Source organism: Scyliorhinus canicula, chromosome 1, assembly GCF_902713615.1.
Source record: "Scyliorhinus canicula chromosome 1, sScyCan1.1, whole genome shotgun sequence".
NCBI lineage: Eukaryota > Metazoa > Chordata > Chondrichthyes > Carcharhiniformes > Scyliorhinidae > Scyliorhinus > Scyliorhinus canicula.
Window position 1 is genome coordinate 23,756,088 of NC_052146.1, and position 19,572 is coordinate 23,775,659.

A 19,572-nucleotide genomic window follows, 5' to 3' on the forward strand; every position below is an offset into this window, starting at 1 on the left:
GGGCGAATAACGTCCCAGTTTAGCACGGGCGAATAACGTCCCAGTTTAGCACGGGCGAATAACGTCCCAGTTTAGCACGGGCGAATAACGTCCCAGTTTAGCGGGGAGGGAAAAGCTTTTCTCTCATGGGGCTCAATATAAGATCCAATGGTTTCAAAAGGGATAATAAAAACAGCTATAATTGACGAGAAAATATATATTTTTCTTTCTCCGTCTCTACTAAGTGATTTAAACTCGCGCACATTGTTCCCAGAAACATACTCGCTGCTTGCTTCCAGTCCCTCGATTTAATATAAACTGCACCAAACTTGTCCCAGCCAACCGGAGTCCTCCTGACTCTGTTTTTTCGGGTTAAGGTTTGAATTTGATTGGATGGTGCTGAACCAGATGTGCTGTCACTGCATGGTCATGCCTCATGGTGGTAGTTGTAGTTTCTTTCCCTTGGACTCTAATGGCGCATTATGGGACTGATTTGTTTAAAATATTGTTTTAAAATCTCTTGGAGAACTTTCTTTGGCCGCCAGGAGATTGCCGATTCCAGTAGACTCCTGGCCATTTCAGGAGAGTTGGGAATCATACACTTTACTCTCTTCCCATCTTTCCTAGTCTAAATCTATCATCATAACCTTTATTCCCTTCTCGTCATTTGTTTATCCAGCTTCCTCAAAAGTCCATCTATGCTCTTAGCTTCAACCATTCCCTGTGGCAGCGCGGTCCACATTCTCATCTAGGGTAAAGTATTTTCTTTGAATTGCCAACTACATTTCTGTTGTAATTATTAAGCTGTACTAACTACATTTGAATTAGTAAATAGTTTGGGACAGCTGTGTTGTCTAGAACAGCAGTGCATTTTTCCCACTATCAATGGAAGCCAATCTCTCTAAAGTCATCTCACACTCATTTTTTAAAAAGTCGGGTTTATAGCGCCCTTCACAAATCTAGGGCATCAAAGAGGGCTTTAGAGTTAATGAAGCATCTTTTTGAAGTGTAGTCACTGTTTTAGGAAGTACATGAGTCAATTTGCACACCGCAATCTCCCACACACAGCAATGTGATGATTACCAGATTTTTCTGATGTTGTTTGAAGGACGTTGGTTAGGACACCAGGGATAGCTCCTCTGCTCCTCTTTGAAACGGTGCCATGGAATCTTTCACATCTATGTAGATTTAGTGCAGTTTTGTCAGTGCAGATGGGCTGACGGGCCTCTTCTGTTCTGCTTGACTCTATGACTCTGATGATGCAGCATTCCCTCAGTGACTACCTTGGAATATCAGCTTGGAGTCACTGTCCTAGTTCTAGAGTGGGCCTCGGATTCAGGACTTGGAACTTTGATGTGCCATGACTAAATGAGATCTACGTAATGAATGTTCGATCTACAGTACATGCAATTTCCTGTTTCTTTGTGAGAGTTAAGTAGAATGAGTTATGAATGCTATTAGTCTACTACATTACCGTAGCTTTGGCTTAAAGCACTGAGTATTCTTACTGATTTAACCAATATAGCTGCATCTGTGACTCTTTCAGATTTGTGTTTACTGAAGCCTGGGGACAGATTTTTGACCTGGATCAGGCAATACAACAAGGCAGACAAGTTTGTCGTGCTTGCTAATTTTGTTGAATCTTGATCTTATTGAATGGTGGTGTAGGCTTGAAGGGTCAAATAACCTTATTCCTGTTCCTATTTCTTACATTATTATGAAATAAAAAGGACATTTGAACCATTCTCCATTCATCCTATTCCCTTGCAAAAAGCTGCAAAACAAACATTTATTTTGTTGTAAATGCCCCACTGGTGCATCTGTGACTTTGGAGGAAAACCGAAATGTGTTTCACTTGGTAAACTGGACTTTGAAGCTGATTAAGTAACTGTGTTTGTACTGTGCCCTATTATAAGGTGCAGTTTTGGCATTCTTATTTTGATAGTGAGGATTAAGTAATAGGATTTCAGGAGTAAACATTCACCTTTTGAAGCTTCATTGACAAGAGGATGTGATAACTAGAAAGTTAGCTCTTGAACATTCAGCAATCTTCTGATAAGGATGAGCTTTCACCCTCTGCCAAGAGTTGCCTGCAATCAGCATTGGGACTTGGCACCTCAATCCTCAATGTGCCAATTCCCTTGCTGCCTGAGTTCATCCATCTTTCCCAGGCTGATTTTTTTTAAAGATAGGTTAAAGGGTACTTTTGCAATGTCTGAATTTAGTAATTTACCCAGGCCCAGAGAAGATCCCTTTCTGTAAATATCCTACATACCTGCAAACCTTGTGCAATTTCAGCTCTGGTGTAAACTGCTGCCCATTTTGAGTACAATTCTCAATTGAGACCAAGAGCTTGCCTGGTAACAACTAATGTCTTCGACCTCCATGTAGTTTAATATTTTTGTACCCATTCATAGTAAAATGTCTGCAGCAATAAGCTGTGATGTAAAGATAACTGAATTTAAATAAGAACTTGAATTAGAAATGGGAAATCTCAATAGAAATTGTAAAATATTAAGTCTACATTACTCTTCTGGCATTAACGCCATGTGGAATTTGCATCAATGCAAAACTCTTATTATACTAATCTTCTTCACATTGTGGAAAAACTGCACTGCTGATTGAGGCTGAAGTAATGATTCAAGTTGTGTTTTGTAGAAAGGCAGATCCCCCCCCCCCCCCCCCCCCCCCCCCCAATGTCTGCTGACGATTAATTTCCCACAAAGAAGTCGACAAACAGTTGCCACCTCCGGGAGAACCCTAACAGTGACCCCCTCAAGGCGAACTTGATTTTCTCCAAACTGAGAAAGCTAGCCATGTCCGATAGTCAGGTCTCCGACCTCGGGAGCTTTGAGTCCCTCCATGCTAATAGTATCCGTCTCCGGGCTACCAGGGTAGCAAAGGCCAAAACGTCTGCCTTTCTCCTCCTGGATTCCCGGGTCTTCTGACACCCTGAAAATCGCCACCTCTGAACTCAGCTCCACCCTTGTTTTTAACACCGTGGACATGACGTCTGCAAATGCCTGCCAAAATCCCCTAAGCTTTGGACATGTCCAAAACATGTAAACATGGTTCGCTGATCCTCCTGCACATTTTGCGCACCTGCCCTCCACCTCAAAGAATCTGCTCATCCGGGCCATTATCATGTGAGCCCGGTGAACAACCTTAAATTGTATCAGGCTGAGCCTGGCACATGTTACAGATGTGTTGACTCTACTCAACACGTCCGCCCACAGACCATCCTCTATCTCACCTCCCAGCTCCTCCTCCCACTTGCGCTTCAGCTCCTCGGTCTGCGTCTCCTCTGACCCCATAAGCTCGTTATAAATGTCCGAGACGCTCCCTTTTCCGACCCACCCTCTGGAAACTACCCTGTCCTGAATCCCCCTTAGTGGTAGGAGCGGGGAGGTTGGCACCTATTTACGAAGGAAACCCTGTACCTGCAGATACCTGAATTTGTTTCCCCTCGACAACCCAAACTTTTCCTCCAACGCCCTCACACTTGGAAAGCTGCCCTTTATGAATATATCCCCCATCCTCTCAATCCCCGCTCTCCGCCATAACCGGAACCCCCCCGTCCATACTCCCCGGGGCAAACCGGTGATTATCACAGATTGGGACCCAGACCGATGCTCCCACATGTGGCCCCAAACTCTCAGGGCCGCCACCACCACTGGACTGGGGGAGTACCATGCTGGCGGGAACGGCAGAGGCGCAGTTACCATCGCCCCCAAACTGGTGCCCTTTGAATCAGTTAATCTTGACCATTCTACTGTTTAGGTTATTCCAATTGAGCTCAGTACCCATGGATTTATGAAAGGAAACTTTAAACCAGTTTTCCCACACCTGCCCAATTGTGAATATATGTGTAGGCTGGCAAGAAACATGATTGGTCTGGGCTACAATGCTGCAAAGTTGATTTCTCATGAGAGTCTACAGACAAATGGCCAGTTAGGCAAGATACTGGAGGGCTACCAGCACCGACAGAACTGCACCTCGGCAACATTTCTGAGAGAAGAGAGAAAATTGGAAAAAAGGCGAGAAACCAAAAATTCATTACCCGTAGTGTAAACTGCATGTGATGGTGTATAGTCTGTAAATGATTTCCAATAGTGCCCACTGTGGTTAAAGAGTTATGTTTAAACATCATTTAATACTTAATGTTTGGTTGGGTGCAGCCACTTTCTGAAGCTGACTTTCTGAGATTACCCTTTAATATGTTTCTAGTGGAAAGATGCAAGAGTGGCATAATCTTGGTCGTAAAATTACCACAAGAATTGCAATGGTTCAAGGACGCCCTGTGACCACTTTCTCAGGACAACCATGGATGGGCAATAAATGTGGGTTTGTCAGTGTTGCTCACATATGATATGCACAGATTTTTTAAAATATAGTTTATTTTAAGAAGGCAAAATTAGTAAAGTGTATTTATCTGTAACAAATGGTATCTGGTGAAGAACGGGGCACAAATGAGTTGTGTAAACTTGTAAGCTTTAAAGTCTAAATTTGCAGCTGAGTATGGCTAGTAATAGCAAGGCAAGCCAGCACCTACAGCATTGCATCACGGAGTCAAAGCCGAGGGGGAGGGGGGGGGGGGGGGGGGGAAGAGAAGAAAAAAAACTATTGTGATAGCATATCTATAACTTCATTTTTGTTTTAATTGTTGATCATTGGTGAGATGGTAAACTGAAGAATGTCTATTAGTTGATGCTCGCCACCACCTTCTCAAGGCCCACCACCTTCTTGAGGACCATTAGGAATGGACAATAAATGCTGGCCGAGCCAATGACACCCATATCTCCGTGAATTAATAAAAATACTGTGTAAATGAGATGGAATAAATTTATTTGCAGATTACCGTTGTAATGAATGGTACCTTTATTGAAATATGGCAACTCTGGTAATTAGTTTTCAGAAGCTTACAGTTTTGCTTTGTAAATTGGAATTTCAGTATTTTTTCCCCATATATGTCTCTCCATCACTTGGAAAAGGATTATTTAGGGTTACTGTGGAGGATTTAGATTTTCACAAGAGACTAATTGACCGCTCAAGTCCTAATCAGTAACATTTTAAATCTCCAGTTACTAAGGTACTTGATCATCTACCAAATATTTTTAGCCATGTTGTAACCAGCATGAATCCTTGAACTGAAATTAAGTCCATATCAAGGGCACACATCACAGGACATGAACATGTGCCAATCAATTGGTGACGTACCAGTGTTAGTTGAGTTGTAATGGAGAGGCACTAAAAAGGGAAGAATTGCCAATGCTATAATTATCTCGCTCCTAGCAACCAGCCATAGGGAGGAGTTGACAGAACCTTGGGAATAATGCAGTTGCCTGCCTTTGTTTAAAATTGGCTACAGGGTTGAAGGCGAGAAATACTTAGAAGGGTGAAAGTGACCCAAAGCAGTTTCTGGGAATTTTCATGGTAAAACCACAGGCTACATTTAATCTATTTACTGCAAAATAGCAGACTTTCTCGGAGCGTTTTCCCTTCACTATAAGGAAATGCATATCCCTCAATCTTTTGAGGATATTCTGTTTATAACTGTAATCTTCTAGTAATTTCTTACCTATTTTCTTCTGTCGTGGAGACGTTAGTTCATGTTGGCAAAAGCTCAGGTTTTATCACTGTGGTGCAGCACCACAGTATTTCTGCCCATTAAAGATTCAAACTAGCAGCAACATCACTCCGATGCAGTAACCCAGATGTTTCTCTTTCAATTTGGGGGTGAGGAGGAAGAATGGGTAAGATCCAAAGGGTAAGATTTTTATATACAGACAAAATACATACTGGAGTTGATAACTTTCAAGTAATCAAGAGCAAGTATTCCTCTGCTTTTAACCTGCCAGAAAAGCCTGATGATCTATTCATCCAAATTGGGGAAAGCAATTTGAGGGCTTATTCTTGGCTTCGTATGGAGTGAAGCTGATAAACTGTACTTCGGTCACCTTTTAAGAGTAGGAACAGTGGTCTCTCTAAGCAAGGCCTTCAATTTATGTATTTTGGACTTCTTTGTCCTGTTAGCCATGTTCTTTCATCGTATTCAGACTGTTCTGTTTCACTTGGGACCTGTTGCAGCTCGAGGAGGTACAGGAGAATCAAAACTTCATTGTTCCAGTCTGAGTTGAAAACAGGATTTTGTAAAACAAGTGGAAGGAAGCAGCTCGGAGCAGCTAATTTATCCAGCCCCCATTGTATCAGATGTACATTTCTAGATTAGGTTGCAGTAAATGAACAGACTTTGAAGGATTCAAATGAATGGTCTGAGTAGGTGTTGTATTGAATCTAAAATGAGATGTCAGCTGGATTTTATTTCTTTCCAGCTTTAAAAAAATTTTTTTATTGAAAACTTTTTCATTATAACAAAATAACACTTGTATAATATAAAACAGATGCTTCAAGTTACACTGTACATAGTACATAATCAGTAATCAAAAACCCATTCAACCTTAACCCCTGAACTTTAAAATTCCCCGAACAACTGAGGGTGACTAACTTTTTTTTTAAAAAAGGAAATGAATGGCTGGCGTCTTAGGTAGACCACTTCTACCTACTCCCTCATGGTGTAATTGACTTTCTCTAAATGTTGGAACTCCTTGAGGTTACCCAACCAGGCCGAGGCACTGGGTAGAGTAGAAGACCTGCACCAAAGCAGAACCTGCCTCCGGGCTATTAACTAGGCAAAGGTGAGGACATCCGCTTTCACCATGGAAATGGCCACCAACGGACAAGGCTCCAGTTCGACATTTAGAATCATTGACATGGCATTGAAAAAGGAGACCCAAAAGCTTAACCATTTGGGAAGCGATCAGAACGTATGGGTATGGTTAGACGGCCCCCCGGAACACTGCTCGCACCTGTCATCACCTCCGAAAATAAACCACTCATCCTCTCCTTGGTCAGATGAGCCCTGTGCACCACCGTGAAGTGGATCAAACTGTGCCGAGCATAGGAGGACGTGGAGTTGATCCTGTGAAGAGCCTCGCTCCACTCCCACCTCATCCAGAAGAGGACCCAATTTACCCTCCCATTTCATCTTGCATCCTCCAACGGAGCTGACTCCGCTGATAGGATCTGGCTGTAAACCCCAAATCCCCCCACCCCACCTGACCAAAGATAAAATCCTTTCAGAAAGGGAGGACAGTGGTGCCACAGGAAATGAAAGAAAAGCCTTCCACAAAAAATTGCAAATCTGGAAATGTCTAAACAAGTTGGTCCCAGAGAGTTGAAATTTTTCCTTCAGCTCCTTAAATCTTCCCTCCACAAACAGTTCTCAACCCTGACCAAACCCTTCCCCTCCCATGACCTGAACGCTGAGATTAAGTCCGCTGGCACAAAGAGCTGATTACTGCAAATAGGGGCCGAACAACAACATGGTTCTGCATTTTAAAGTGTTGTCTGAACTGCTTCCAGATTCTCAGGGTGCACACCACCACCGGATTCAAAGAAAATCTTACAGGAGAGTATGGAAGCGAGGCCATTACTAAAGCACCTAAACTAGAGCTCCTACAACAACTCTCCTCCATTTGCCCCCGTACAGAGCTCTAGTCACAAAGCCACCCCAGCACAGGGTGGCACGGTGGCACAGTAGTTAGCACTGCTACCTTGCAGAGTCAGGGGCCCGTGTTCAATTCTGGCCGTCGGTCACTGTCTGTGTGGAGTTTGTATGTCCTCCCCATGTCTGCGTGGGCTTCCTCCGAGTACTCCGGTTTCCATAGATATGTTGGTTAGGTGAATTGACCATGCTAATTTTCTCCTCGTGTCCAAAGAAGGTTAGGTGGGGTTACTGGGTTATGGGGATAGGGTGGGATGGGCCTAGGTAGGGTGCTCTTTCGGATGGTCGGTGCAAACTCGATGGGCTGAATGGCATCCTTCAGCACTTAGTGATTCTATGATTTCTCAACATTGACCCGCCCAAATAAGAGAGGACACTAATTTATTAACTCTGATAACAAAGGATTTGGGAAGAAATGTGGGGAGACACTAAAAAAGAAATAACCTCGGGAGGGCATTAATTTTAATAGTCCGAGCCCTGCCCACCAAGGACAGGGGGAGGTTATCCCACTTCTGCAAGTCATATTTGACCCCATTTACCAGACTAACATAGTTAAATTAATGGAGCGAGGCCTGATCATGGGCCACCTGGATTCCCAGATAACAAAAGCTAGATCTGGCAATGTGAAAAGGCAGCATACCCAGATCAGCTGCCCTCCCCAGGGGGTTAACTGGAAAATATTCACTCTCTTGTCCGAATTTAACTCTCACCCAGAGAAGGAACCAAAATTCTTAATCATTGAATAATGAATCTCAGTAGCTTCATTATCTCATCTATTAAAAAAAATATTATTTTCTAAACATGTGTAAAAAAAACAAGTAACATATACAACACATATACAACACACACCACAACCTCAGAAGCCAGCAACTTGTTAATAAAATCTGTATCATCCCAATTCGGTGCATAGACATAATTTAATTTATAATCTTTATTGTCACAAGTAGGCTTACATTAACACTGACATTAATGTGAAAATCCCCTAGTCGCCACATTCGGCACCTGTTCGGGTACAGAGAGGGAGAATTCAGATACATTAACCAGGACTACAGAGTGCCTGTCAAGGACCCACTGATAATCACAAGTCTGCCACTAGGATCAGCCAAAATCCTGACGGCTGAAAATTGAACCCTTTTATTGATCAAATTTGCCGGACCCTATCGTCAAAGCCCGAGTGAAATACTTGACCCTCATCTCTTCTGCTTCCCGCAAATGAGTCTCCTGGAGAAATGCCACATCACCATTAAAAGTTTAACGGTGAGAAAATACCCTCCAGCAATTCACTGGGCCATTCAACTGTTCCAGGTGACCAACTGAATTAGAGCTCTTGCTCCCCCCCCCCCAAACAATCCGGAGTCAGCCATTTCCACCCAGCGGGATCACCTAACAACTACTTCGAGAGTACAGGCACCAGGTCCACCCAAAATGGCTGCCTTGCCCAGCAGAGTGACAGAACAAAGAAAAAATCTGTAGTCACCATCAGCAAACTATCCCTGTCCCCCCCAATCCACACCCCCAAACAATATCACACCCAAATGAACATATAAATATGTGAGGCGAACAAAAAACGCTTAACCCTAGTCTACTAATCCTAACCCCGAACAGAACGAAAACACTAAGCTCATTATCTAAAACCAAACTAATATAATGAGAAGCAGCTAACCCCACCACTCCACTACCTTTAGCTAACTCTTTGGCTAGCAGGGCGGCCACTGCCCAGAGTGAAGAAAAATACCAACAGAAAAAGGATACAAAAAAAATATCGAACTCTCAGCAGGAAACTATATATTTCCCATAATGGCTATAGCACGAAGAACAAAACTCCCCATAAAAGCCATCCCCACCCAAATACAACTTTCAAAACATAAGAACAAAGAAATGCGAACATGCACAAGAAATCCAACAACTCCCCATTTCCACATGCCCACCCCAACATCCAAAAACCTCACAGAAACCTCCATCAACTCTCACCCAGCCCATGTTTTCTGACAAAAGAATCTGCCTCCTCCGACACATTGAAAAAATAGTCATTCACCTCAAATGTCACTCTGAGCTATGCCGGGTGCACCACCCCAAATTGAACCCCACTCTTGTACAGGGTGGCTTTCGCCCTGCTAAACACTACCCACTTCCTTGCCAGCTCCACACCAACGTCTTGATTAAAGCCTAATGGCATGGCCTTCCCATATATGGTCGCAGTGTTCCTTAGCCCATCTCAAGACCTGTTCCTTATCCTGGAAACTGGAAGCTCATGGTGGTTCGCTGGGATGGAGCTTCTGTTGGAGTGTCCAGTGGGCTCGATCCAACTCGGAAAGGAACATGACTCCCCTCACCATCTTCCAAATATCTTCAAAAAGTATTTAGTAGGAGTTGGACAGGCTATTCACCCCAGCAACTCCACAATCCGAATATTCTGCCTCCTGGAACGGTTTCCCAAATCACTCACTTTGGCCCTCGGTGCTTTATTCACACCGGCCATCTGAGACATCTCACAGAGGCAATCTGGTCGCTATGCTCTGAGAGAGCCATCTCCACACTTTTAGTCACAGAGCCATGCGTTTTTACAGACTCGTTGGTCTTCTCCATGCTGACCGAATGAAGCCAGGACATCTTCCATCGACTTACGAAGGTCCTCGGCCACAATCCGCCGTAGGTTTTCAAATTCAGTCACTAGGATGCTGGTAAGCACCTCTGCTGTTGGCGGAGTTGCCCGAGTCCCAACAGCAGCCTTTGCCATTTTCTCCACAGAAGAGTCCCGAGAAGCCTCCAATTCCGTTGACTAACTTCTGCCTTCAGGTTCCTTTGCCCTGGACTTACTGGATGTTTCTCTTATGTGGGCACCTTATACCAGTACTCAAGTGAGGCGGCACGGTAGCACAGTGGTTAGCACTGTTAGTTCACCGCCAGGATCCCAGGTTCGATTCTCAGCTTGGGTCACTGTCTGTGCGGAGTCTGCACGTTCTCCCTGTGTCTGTGTGGATTCTTCCCACAAGTCCCAAAAGATGTCCTTGTTAGGTGAATTGGACATTCTGAATTCTCCTTCCGTGTACCCCAACAGATGCCGGATTTTCACAGTAACTTCATTGCAGTGTTAATGTAAGCCCACATGTGACAATAATAAAGATTATTATTATTGTTTTAAACAAAAATACCCCCAGCATCTGGGCCAAAAAGGACTAAAAATACAGTACCCTAGTGGGAGCCACCTTCTGTGAGTCTTCCCCCTATATACCGTCACCAGAGGTCCTTCCTTTCTATCTTGGGTGTCCACCATTACTATTTGTCTATGAATTCTTTAAGAGGATGAGGGCAGTATAATTGCTGGAGTCTACAATTTCGATGGCCTCAACTGATTGAAAGAGCATCAAGAGCTGGAAATGACTTTTAAAATAAAGTCCAAGAGTTTTCAATGGCTTGAAAAGCTACGTATTTTGTTACATACATTTAGATGCAAGAGATGCGAGAGTAATCTTTTCAGACTCTGCATGGTCCTTTTATAATTCTGTTGACCTAATTTTCTTGCCACGGCCCAAATAATGTTTCCCCAAAACATTGGTGGCTGGTTTAGCACAGGGCTAAATAGCTGGCTTTTAAAGCAGACCAAGGCAGGCCATCAGCACGGTTCAATTCCCGTACCAGCCTCCCCGAACAGATGCCAGAATGTGGCGACTAGGGGCTTTTCACAGTAACTTCATTTGAAGCCTAATTGTGACAATATGCGATTTTCATTTCATTTTTCATTTCAAAAGGAGATGGTTCAGGCAGAATTCAGACCACCCATAATGGGTGTGTTTTCGAACAGTAGTTAATTGAGGTTGGAATCTTTTTGTTACAAAAATATGCTTTCAATATCTGAAAGCACATTGCAACATTTCAAAATGGCCATTGCACAAAGTGCATAATATTCAAATTTTCTACACTGATCATGTTGCATCCCGAGGTGCTTCGATACAATCCAAGAAACATTACTACAGACATTTTAAAATGGTGATTACGAAGGGTGCAATGGTATTTTAAATTGTCCCCATAAATCAAGTTGCATTCTGAGCAGCTTCAATAGAATTGTGATATATGTAATATTCACTCTTTACATACAACCAGAGGGTGTTCTATACAATTCTCCTCCCTTTGGTGCACCATGGCTGGAAGGTCTAAGAAAGCAACCTTTCCCCAATGTGCTTCTGTGGCGGCTGCCCCATGTTTTAGTGCATCCTTCAGCATGTGGTCCTGATCTTTGGAAGTCTGCAACACTGGACCAGGGACAGCTCTTTGCAATGGAAGACCAGTTTCGGGCAGATCAAAGAGCGTCTTTCACTGGTAATTGATGATCCTCCAGCTACAGTTGCTCTCTGCATCCTTGGAAACAGCCCAGGTGGAATATTGAAACTTTGAATATTGCCCCATCGGGCAAAAGATACAAAAGTCTGAGAACATGCAGTGACAGATTCAAAAACAGCATCTTCCCTGCTGTTACCAGACTCTTGAATCGTCCTCTTATGGACTGGACTGATCTCTCTACACATCTTCTCTATTGTTGTAACACTATACTCCATATGCTTCACCTGATGCCAATGTATTTACATTATGTATTTATCATATGTCCTATGTTTTTCATGTATGTAACAATCTTCCTGGACTGTACGTAAAACAGTATTTTTCACTGTACCTCGCAACACGTGACAATAAATCTAAATTACTGCCCATGCTGTCAATTATCACTGCAGTGTTAAAGGAATGTTTATAGGATGAGCATTAACAACCAATTTATAGTGCTGTTAACATTAAAAAATCATCCAATGGTGCTTTATAGAAGTGTATCGGTTACAAATCTGTCACCGAACAAAAGAAGGAGTTATTAGGAGTAATGCCCAAAAGCTTGGCCAAAGCGATAGGAAGACCTACAATTTGTGAGGAAATTTACATCTCTATATTAAAATTTTATGATGTGGAGATGCCGGCATTGGACTGGGGTGAGCACAGTAAGAAGTCTTACAACACCAGGTTAAAGTCCAACAGGTTTGTTTCGAATCACTAGTTTTCAGAGCACTGCTCCTTGGGGAGGGTTTAAACTAATGTGGCAGGGGGATGGGAACCGATGCAGGCAGTTGGAAGGTAGTAAAACAGGGACAGAAGCAAAAGGAAGTAAGGGGAAAAGTGCAAGGCAGAGAAGACATAGTCAAAAATCTAAAAGGGCGACAGTACAAGGTACAGTGACTGAGGGGAGCTCAGTGAATAGGCCCAGTAATAACAAAAGGAATAAAACTGGAGATGTTAAGATTCAAAACAAAGGTAAAAAAACCAACATAAGTGTACTTTACCTGAATGCTCGTAGTATTCGGAATAAAGTAAATGAGTTGATGGCACAAATCATCGTAAATGACTGATTTAGTGGCCATTACTGAAACATGGTTAAAGGATGGTCACGACTGGGAGTTAAATATCCGAGGGTATCAAACTATTCGGAAGGACAGAGTGGATGGTAAGGGAGGTGGTGTTGCTCTGTTATTTAAGGATGACATCCGGGCAATAGTAAGGGATGACATCGGTGCTATGGAGGATAAGGTTGAATCCATTTGGGTGGAAATCAGGAATAGTAAGGCGAAAAAGTCACTGATAGGAGTAGTCTATCGGCCACCAAATAGTAACGTTATGGTGGGGCAGGCAATAAACAAAGAAATAACTGATGCATGTAGAAATGGTACAGCAGTTATCATGGGGGATTTTAATCTACATGTCGATTGGTTTAACCAGGTCGGTCAAGGCAACCTTGAGGAGGAGTTTATAGAATGTATCCGCGATAGTTTCCTAGAACAGTATGTAATGGAACCTACGAGGGAACAAGCGGTCCTAGATCTTGTCCTGTGTAATGAGACAGGATTGATTCATGATCTCATAGTTAGGGATCCTCTCGGAAGGAGCGATCACAATATGGTGGAATTTAAAATACAGATGGAGGGTGAGAAAGTAAAATCAAATACTAGTGTTTTGTGTTTAAACAAAGGAGATTACAAGGGGATGAGAGAAGAACTAGCTAAGGTAGACTGGGAGCAAAGACTTTATGGTGGAACAGTTGAGGAACAGTGGAGAACCTTCCAAGCGATTTTTCACAGTGCTCAGCAAAGGTTTATACCAACAAAAAGGAAGGACGGAAGAAAGAGGGAAATTCGACCGTGGATATCTAAGGAAATAAGGGAGAGTATCAAATTGAAGGAAAAAGCATATAAAGCGGCAAAGATTGCTGGGAGATTAGAGGACTGGGAAATCTTTAGGGGGCAACAGAAAGCTACTAAAAAAGCCATAAAGAAGAGTAAGATAGAGTATGAGAGTAAACTTGCTCAGAATATAAAAACAGACAGTAAAAGTTTTTACAAATATATAAGACAAAAAAGAGTGGCTAAGGTAAATATTGGTCCTTTAGAGGATGAGAAAGTCCACAAAAGATCAGCCATGATCTAATTGAATGGCGGAGCAGGCTCGAGGGGCCAGATGGCCTACTCCTGCTCCTAGTTCTTGTGTTCTTATCAGGTGAATGAAGAGGTAGGTTCCAGAAACATTTATATAGACAAAGTCAAAGATGCAAGATGATACTTTGAATGTGGGAATTTGTAGGTAATTAAGTCTTTACAGATCCAGAGAGAGGGTAATCCCACGTTAAAGAGTTGTGAATTGTCTCAAGCCAGGACAGTTGGTAGGATTTCGCAAGCCCAGGCCAGATGGTGGGGGGTGAATGTAATGCGGCATGAATCCAAGGTCCTGGTTGAGGCCATACTCGTGTGTGCGGAACTTGGCTATAAGTTTCTGCTCGGCGATTCTGCGTTGCCGCGCGTCCTGAAGGCTGCCTTGGAGAACGCTTACCCGAAGATCAGAGGCTGAATGCCCCGACTGCTGAAGTGTTCCCCGATTGGAAGGAAACATTCCTGCCTGGTGATTGTCGCATGATGCCCATTCATCCGTTGTTGCAGCGTCTGCGTGGTCTCACCAATGTGCCATGCTTCGGGACATCCTTTCCTATAGCGTGTGAGGTAGACAATGTTGGCCGAGTCGCACGAGTATGTGCCGCGTACCTGGTAGGTGGTGTTCTCGCGTGTAATGGTGGTACCCATGTCGATGATCTGGCACGTCTTGCAGAGATTGCCATGGCAGGGTTGTGTGGTGTCGTGGTCACTGTTCTGAAGGGTAGTTTGCTGCAAACAATGGTTTGAGGTTGCGCAGTTGTTTGAGGACAAGTAGTGGGGGTGTGGGGATGACCATGGCAAGATGTTCGTCTTCACCAATGACGTGTTGAAGGCTGCGAAGAAGATATCGTAGTTTCTCCGCTCCGGGGAAGTACTGGGCAGAGCTTTTTGTTTTGAAAAAAAATGTGAAAGTTGCTGACCTCAAGATCAGGATTGCCATATGAGCACTGTTGCCAAAGCTATGAGTTTTTCTATTCTTTAATGGGATGTGGGTGTTCCTGACGAGGCCCAGCATTTGTTGTTGAACTGGTTCAGCCATTTCAAAGGGCAATTAAGAGTCTATCACATTACTGTGGGCCTGGAGACACAACTGGGTAAGGATTTCGTTCTCAAGGGCATTAGTGAACCAGATGGGTTTTTACAGCAGTTGATAGTTTCAGCATCGCTATTATTGAGACTAGCTTACAATTTCAGATTTTGTTAATTTAATTTAAATTCCACGAGCTGCCCTGGTGCAGTTGGAACCCATTTTCCCAGAGAATTATTATAATCTTTATTATTAAAGGCTACAGGGGCTGGTTTAGCATAGGGCTAAATCGCTGGCTTTGAAAGCAGACCAAGGCAGGCCAGCAGCACGGTTCAATTCCTGTACCAGCCTCCCCGAACAGGTGCCGGACTTGTGGGAGGAAACCAGAGCACCCGGAGGAAACCCACACAGAAATGGGGAGAACGTGCAGACGCCGCACAGACAGTAACCCAAGCTGGGAATCGAACCTGGGACCCAGGCGCTGTGAAGCAACAGTGCTAACCATTGCTATCGTGCTGCCCATTAACCTGGGCCATGGATTTCTGATCCAGCAACATTATCAATATGCCACCAACTCCCCTGAAGAAAGTTTAACCTCGGGCTTCAAAGTGATTATATATCTTGAAATAAGATTAATGTAAATAGAGCCATGTATTAAACTAGCATGTAAAAGTGTAATGGAATGATCTGTCCTTACTTTTCCACTTGTATTCGCTGCTTGATTTATTTAGAGTATGCATGAAAAAATCAACGGGAGAACGATTTGCACTGAAGATTCTCCTTGATCGCCCAAAAGCAAGAAATGAGGTAAGAATGTGATGTTTTAAAAATACATTTAATAATATAAATTGCAATTCCTTCACATACTCAAGTATAGTGTTTAAAACCAAGGTCGGGATTTTCCGCAGTGGATACAATTCCTACAGTGCAGAAGGAGGCCATCCAGCCCATAAATCTGCACCAACCCTCTGAAAGAATACTCTACTTAGGCCCACTCCCCCACCCTATCCCTGTATTCCCACCTATCCTGCACATCTTTCGCCTGTGGGAGGAAACCAGAGCACCCGGAGGAAACCCACGTAGACACGGGGGGAACACGCAAACCCTGCACAGGCAGTCACCCAAGGCTGGAATTGAACCCGGGCCCGTAGCGCTGTGAGGCAGCAGTGCTAACCACTGTGGCAAGCCATTGGCCACCGGCGTCAGTGGGCTTTTGTATGGCTCACCGACCCAGCTGCCGGGAAACTCGCTTCAAGTGGTCGACTTCAACGGGACCGGAAGGTCCCACCAGTGAAAAGTGTGAAAAATCCCATCTTGAAATCTCAAGCCGTTGCACAATTAATTGTCTGCTCTCCAATTTCACTGACTTCTAAGTTCTAACTGCTGTGTATCTGCAATTTCTTCTTGATGCCATGTTGCCATATTAGAGGGCAATACTGGGGGGGGAATGCAGCACACAAGGTGGCAACCCTGAGAGCCCATGTTGATGTATGCAGACACGAGCAGTTGAATAGCTAGCTTTGATGGTGTGCTCTTCTATAATTATATCAGTGAGTAGGTTTGCACCAGGAAACATTTGAATTCAGTGGAAAATGGGTGGGAAGTATAAAGAGTTGGATTGTTTTGACCAAACGTCAGAGGTCGACTGTTACTCGAGTACATTTATATGGAAGTATAAAATAATTCAAGAGGGTTACAGTATGGCCAAATTGTGGAACCACTCAATACCATATGTAAAACACATTATAAAATGTTACGGTTGGGATCAGTGGGAGATCCCTTTCTTTATGAAGCAGCAAAAGGATTCTCTCCCTCCTCTTGAGATTCATTTCAGCAAGACTCCTAAATTTTGGCTCCATGCTCTTTTAATTTGTGGGCACTAAGATGTACTGAGCCATAGATGCTGATGTGCAGGTCACAGCTTGACTTTGCAGTTGCTGTTTTTGTTTTGAAATCTCTGATTTTCGCCCGTGTTTAAATTTAGAGCTAACTGGAATGTTTGACTTGAATGTGAGATTCTATGTTAATGCCAATAATTAGCAGACGGAATACTGAAGAACATCTTTACTACTGTCTGCCTCAGGGAGGGGGATCAGTTATGTTTAAAATTGTTCTGTTTTGTCGTCTCACTTGGATTATGTTTGCCTCATTAAGGCGGAGGAGCTAATACGAATGTTTGTATATATTTGTTCCTCCACCTTAATGAGGCAATATACTGAGAATGATCATTAATGCATAGAAGCCAGTCTGTTCTCAATTAATGCTAAGTACATCTCCTGTATTCTTACACTCAATTGCTTTCAGGTTTGCAAAGAACACGATCATGGGCAGTATTTCTAAATATTGTATTGCTCCGTCCCTAGTGTTGATGCTAACAGCATAAAGACCATTGGAAACCTATTTATCCCCCTTTCCCAGACAACAAATAAAGCAAAGTGTAAGGGAGTCTTCAGTGGAATGCAAATCCTTCCTGTCTTCGCAAATTACAGTGTAATTTCCCGTCTGGGTAATGGAAAACTATTTTAACAGTGTCAGTGAGTAGAACAAGAAGGATGCAATCCTCATGACAATTTAAAAACTGCCCCACCTAAAGACAACAAAATAAGCAGGGACAATTTTACACTTTTGCACACCAGCTTCTCGAGGATCCTGATAGCTGAAAAGCAGCGATACATTAAAGTTAAAATGGACAGACAAAGTAAGCAATTCATTTTGTTGTTTTCACCATGTATATTGCTTCGTCGGGCAGCACGGTAGCGCAGTGTTTAGCATTACTGCCTCATGGCGCCAAGGAGTCTGGTTCGATCCCAGCCCCAGGTCACTGTTCATGTAGAGTTCGCCACATTCTCCCTGTGTCTGCGTGGGTTTCACCCCACAACCCAAAAGATGTGCAGGGTAGCTGGATTGGCTATGCTAAATTGCCCCTTAATAAAATTAAAATGGCTGCTTCGCTCGGTTGGGACTTTATGAAAATGTGGTTGAGCAAGACAGAAAATGCTGCAAGTGTACAGCAAAGCGTTCCATTTTTTAAAGTTCATTCATGGGACGTGGGCATCGCTGAGTGGGCCAACAATTTCCATTCCCTAATTGCCCTTTAGGGGCAGTTAAGAGTCGACATGTAGGCCAGTCAGGAATCCTTTGTCAGCACTGTGATGCTGCTGGTCCTGCTGAATGTTACCAACAGTTTCTGTTTTCATTTCAGATTTCCAACACTTGAAAAATAAATCCTTAATGAAATATTTAGTTTGGGCAATGAATGCTACAAATTGCCTTGCATTTGTGACTTTAAATAAGAGACTGCAGCATAAAAGTTATTTTGCTGCTGTGTAGGGAGAAAAAAACTCCACAGGTTTCTTTAAATTCATAATTGACATTTTAATATATTTTTTTCCAATTAAGGGGCACTTTAGCATGGCCAATTCACCTATCCAGCATATATATTTGGGTTGTGGGGGTGAGACCCATGCAGACACGGAGAGAATGTGCAAACACCACACAGACAGTGACCCGGGATCGAACCCAGGTCCCCAGCGCTATGAGGCAGCAGTGGTAGCCACTGTGCCACCCGTCCATTGTTTATATTTCTGCTGCAAGTTATTCTCTGTCTCATTTCCAGGTTCGACACCACCTGATGTGTGTGGGCCACAGTAACATTGTTCAGATTATTGAGGTTTACGCGAACAGCGTTCAGTTCCCCCATGAATCCAGTCCCAAGGTATGTCCGATCGCAATAACTAATTGGAAGGGGAAATGAACTGTCAGTTAATTTTACCAGGGGTTGTGGTTATATGAAGCATTGAAGTGCTTGGCATTGTGAATTTGAAAGCGCATTAAGCTAGATTATTGATGTGACATTGGTTCAAAACCATTTCTGGCTGATTGGATATTTGCTTCCTCTGCCATCCACAGGGTCCTACTTGAAAAGTAATTTGAGCAGCCTCAACCAATTAGATATAAATTTAGTCTTTGTCCTGGATTGTTCTGTAAAAGATTTTCTAATTCTTTGTTCTATGCCAAGTTCAAAATGGAAGTTGTTCAGCTTCTGCAGTTTCTTACTCATGTTTTTTTCTCTTTCTTGTGTATCCTCAATTACGTTTTCCCTTGTTTTCCTTTTCCTTGAATTCTTGTGGTTCTGATTTTCTCATTTTCGTTACACTTTCTTCCTTACTGTCTCCTACTTTCAATTTTTTGAATAAATGTTTTATTATTTAAATACTTTTGCCACTAAATGCTCATAATTACGTAATCCACAGGCCCTCGGCTGCTAATTGTGATGGAGATGATGGAAGGTGGGGAGCTGTTTCACAGAATCAGCCAACACAAGCACTTTACAGAGAAAATGGCAAGCCAGGTTACTAAACAGGTGAGAAATACTTTATTCTTATGGATGGAAGTGCAATAAACTGTCTGGTGGTAGAAAATCACGTTTCATAAAATGACCACAGGCCCAGGAGATGTGTGCTCTGCCTATTGGGGACCATGGGGGATTGAGCGAAACAGGAGACAGACAAAAAGCAGAAATTAAGACATGAATATTAATAGGGATT

The 19,572-nt window shown here is 43.2% G+C and overlaps 1 protein-coding gene across 6 annotated transcripts in view; it reads left to right on the plus strand.

Annotated features, from left to right (window-relative positions):
• The window catches only part of mapkapk5 (MAPK activated protein kinase 5), a 114,594-nt gene that overhangs the window by 25,756 nt on the left and 69,266 nt on the right, over positions 1-19,572 (plus strand). For 4 of the 6 annotated variants that reach the window (XM_038773618.1, XM_038773536.1, XM_038773447.1 and 1 more), the window contains 3 exons: positions 15,757-15,832; positions 18,642-18,741; positions 19,281-19,388. In XM_038773618.1, coding sequence (XP_038629546.1) covers positions 18,724-18,741; positions 19,281-19,388 — 126 coding nt within the window. In that variant the 5' untranslated portion in view covers positions 15,757-15,832; positions 18,642-18,723. Of the gene's footprint in view, positions 1-4,294; positions 4,320-15,756; positions 15,833-18,641; positions 18,745-19,278; positions 19,389-19,572 lie in introns of those variants that run through there. The other 2 variants (XM_038773695.1, XM_038773849.1) reach the window with 2 other exon arrangements.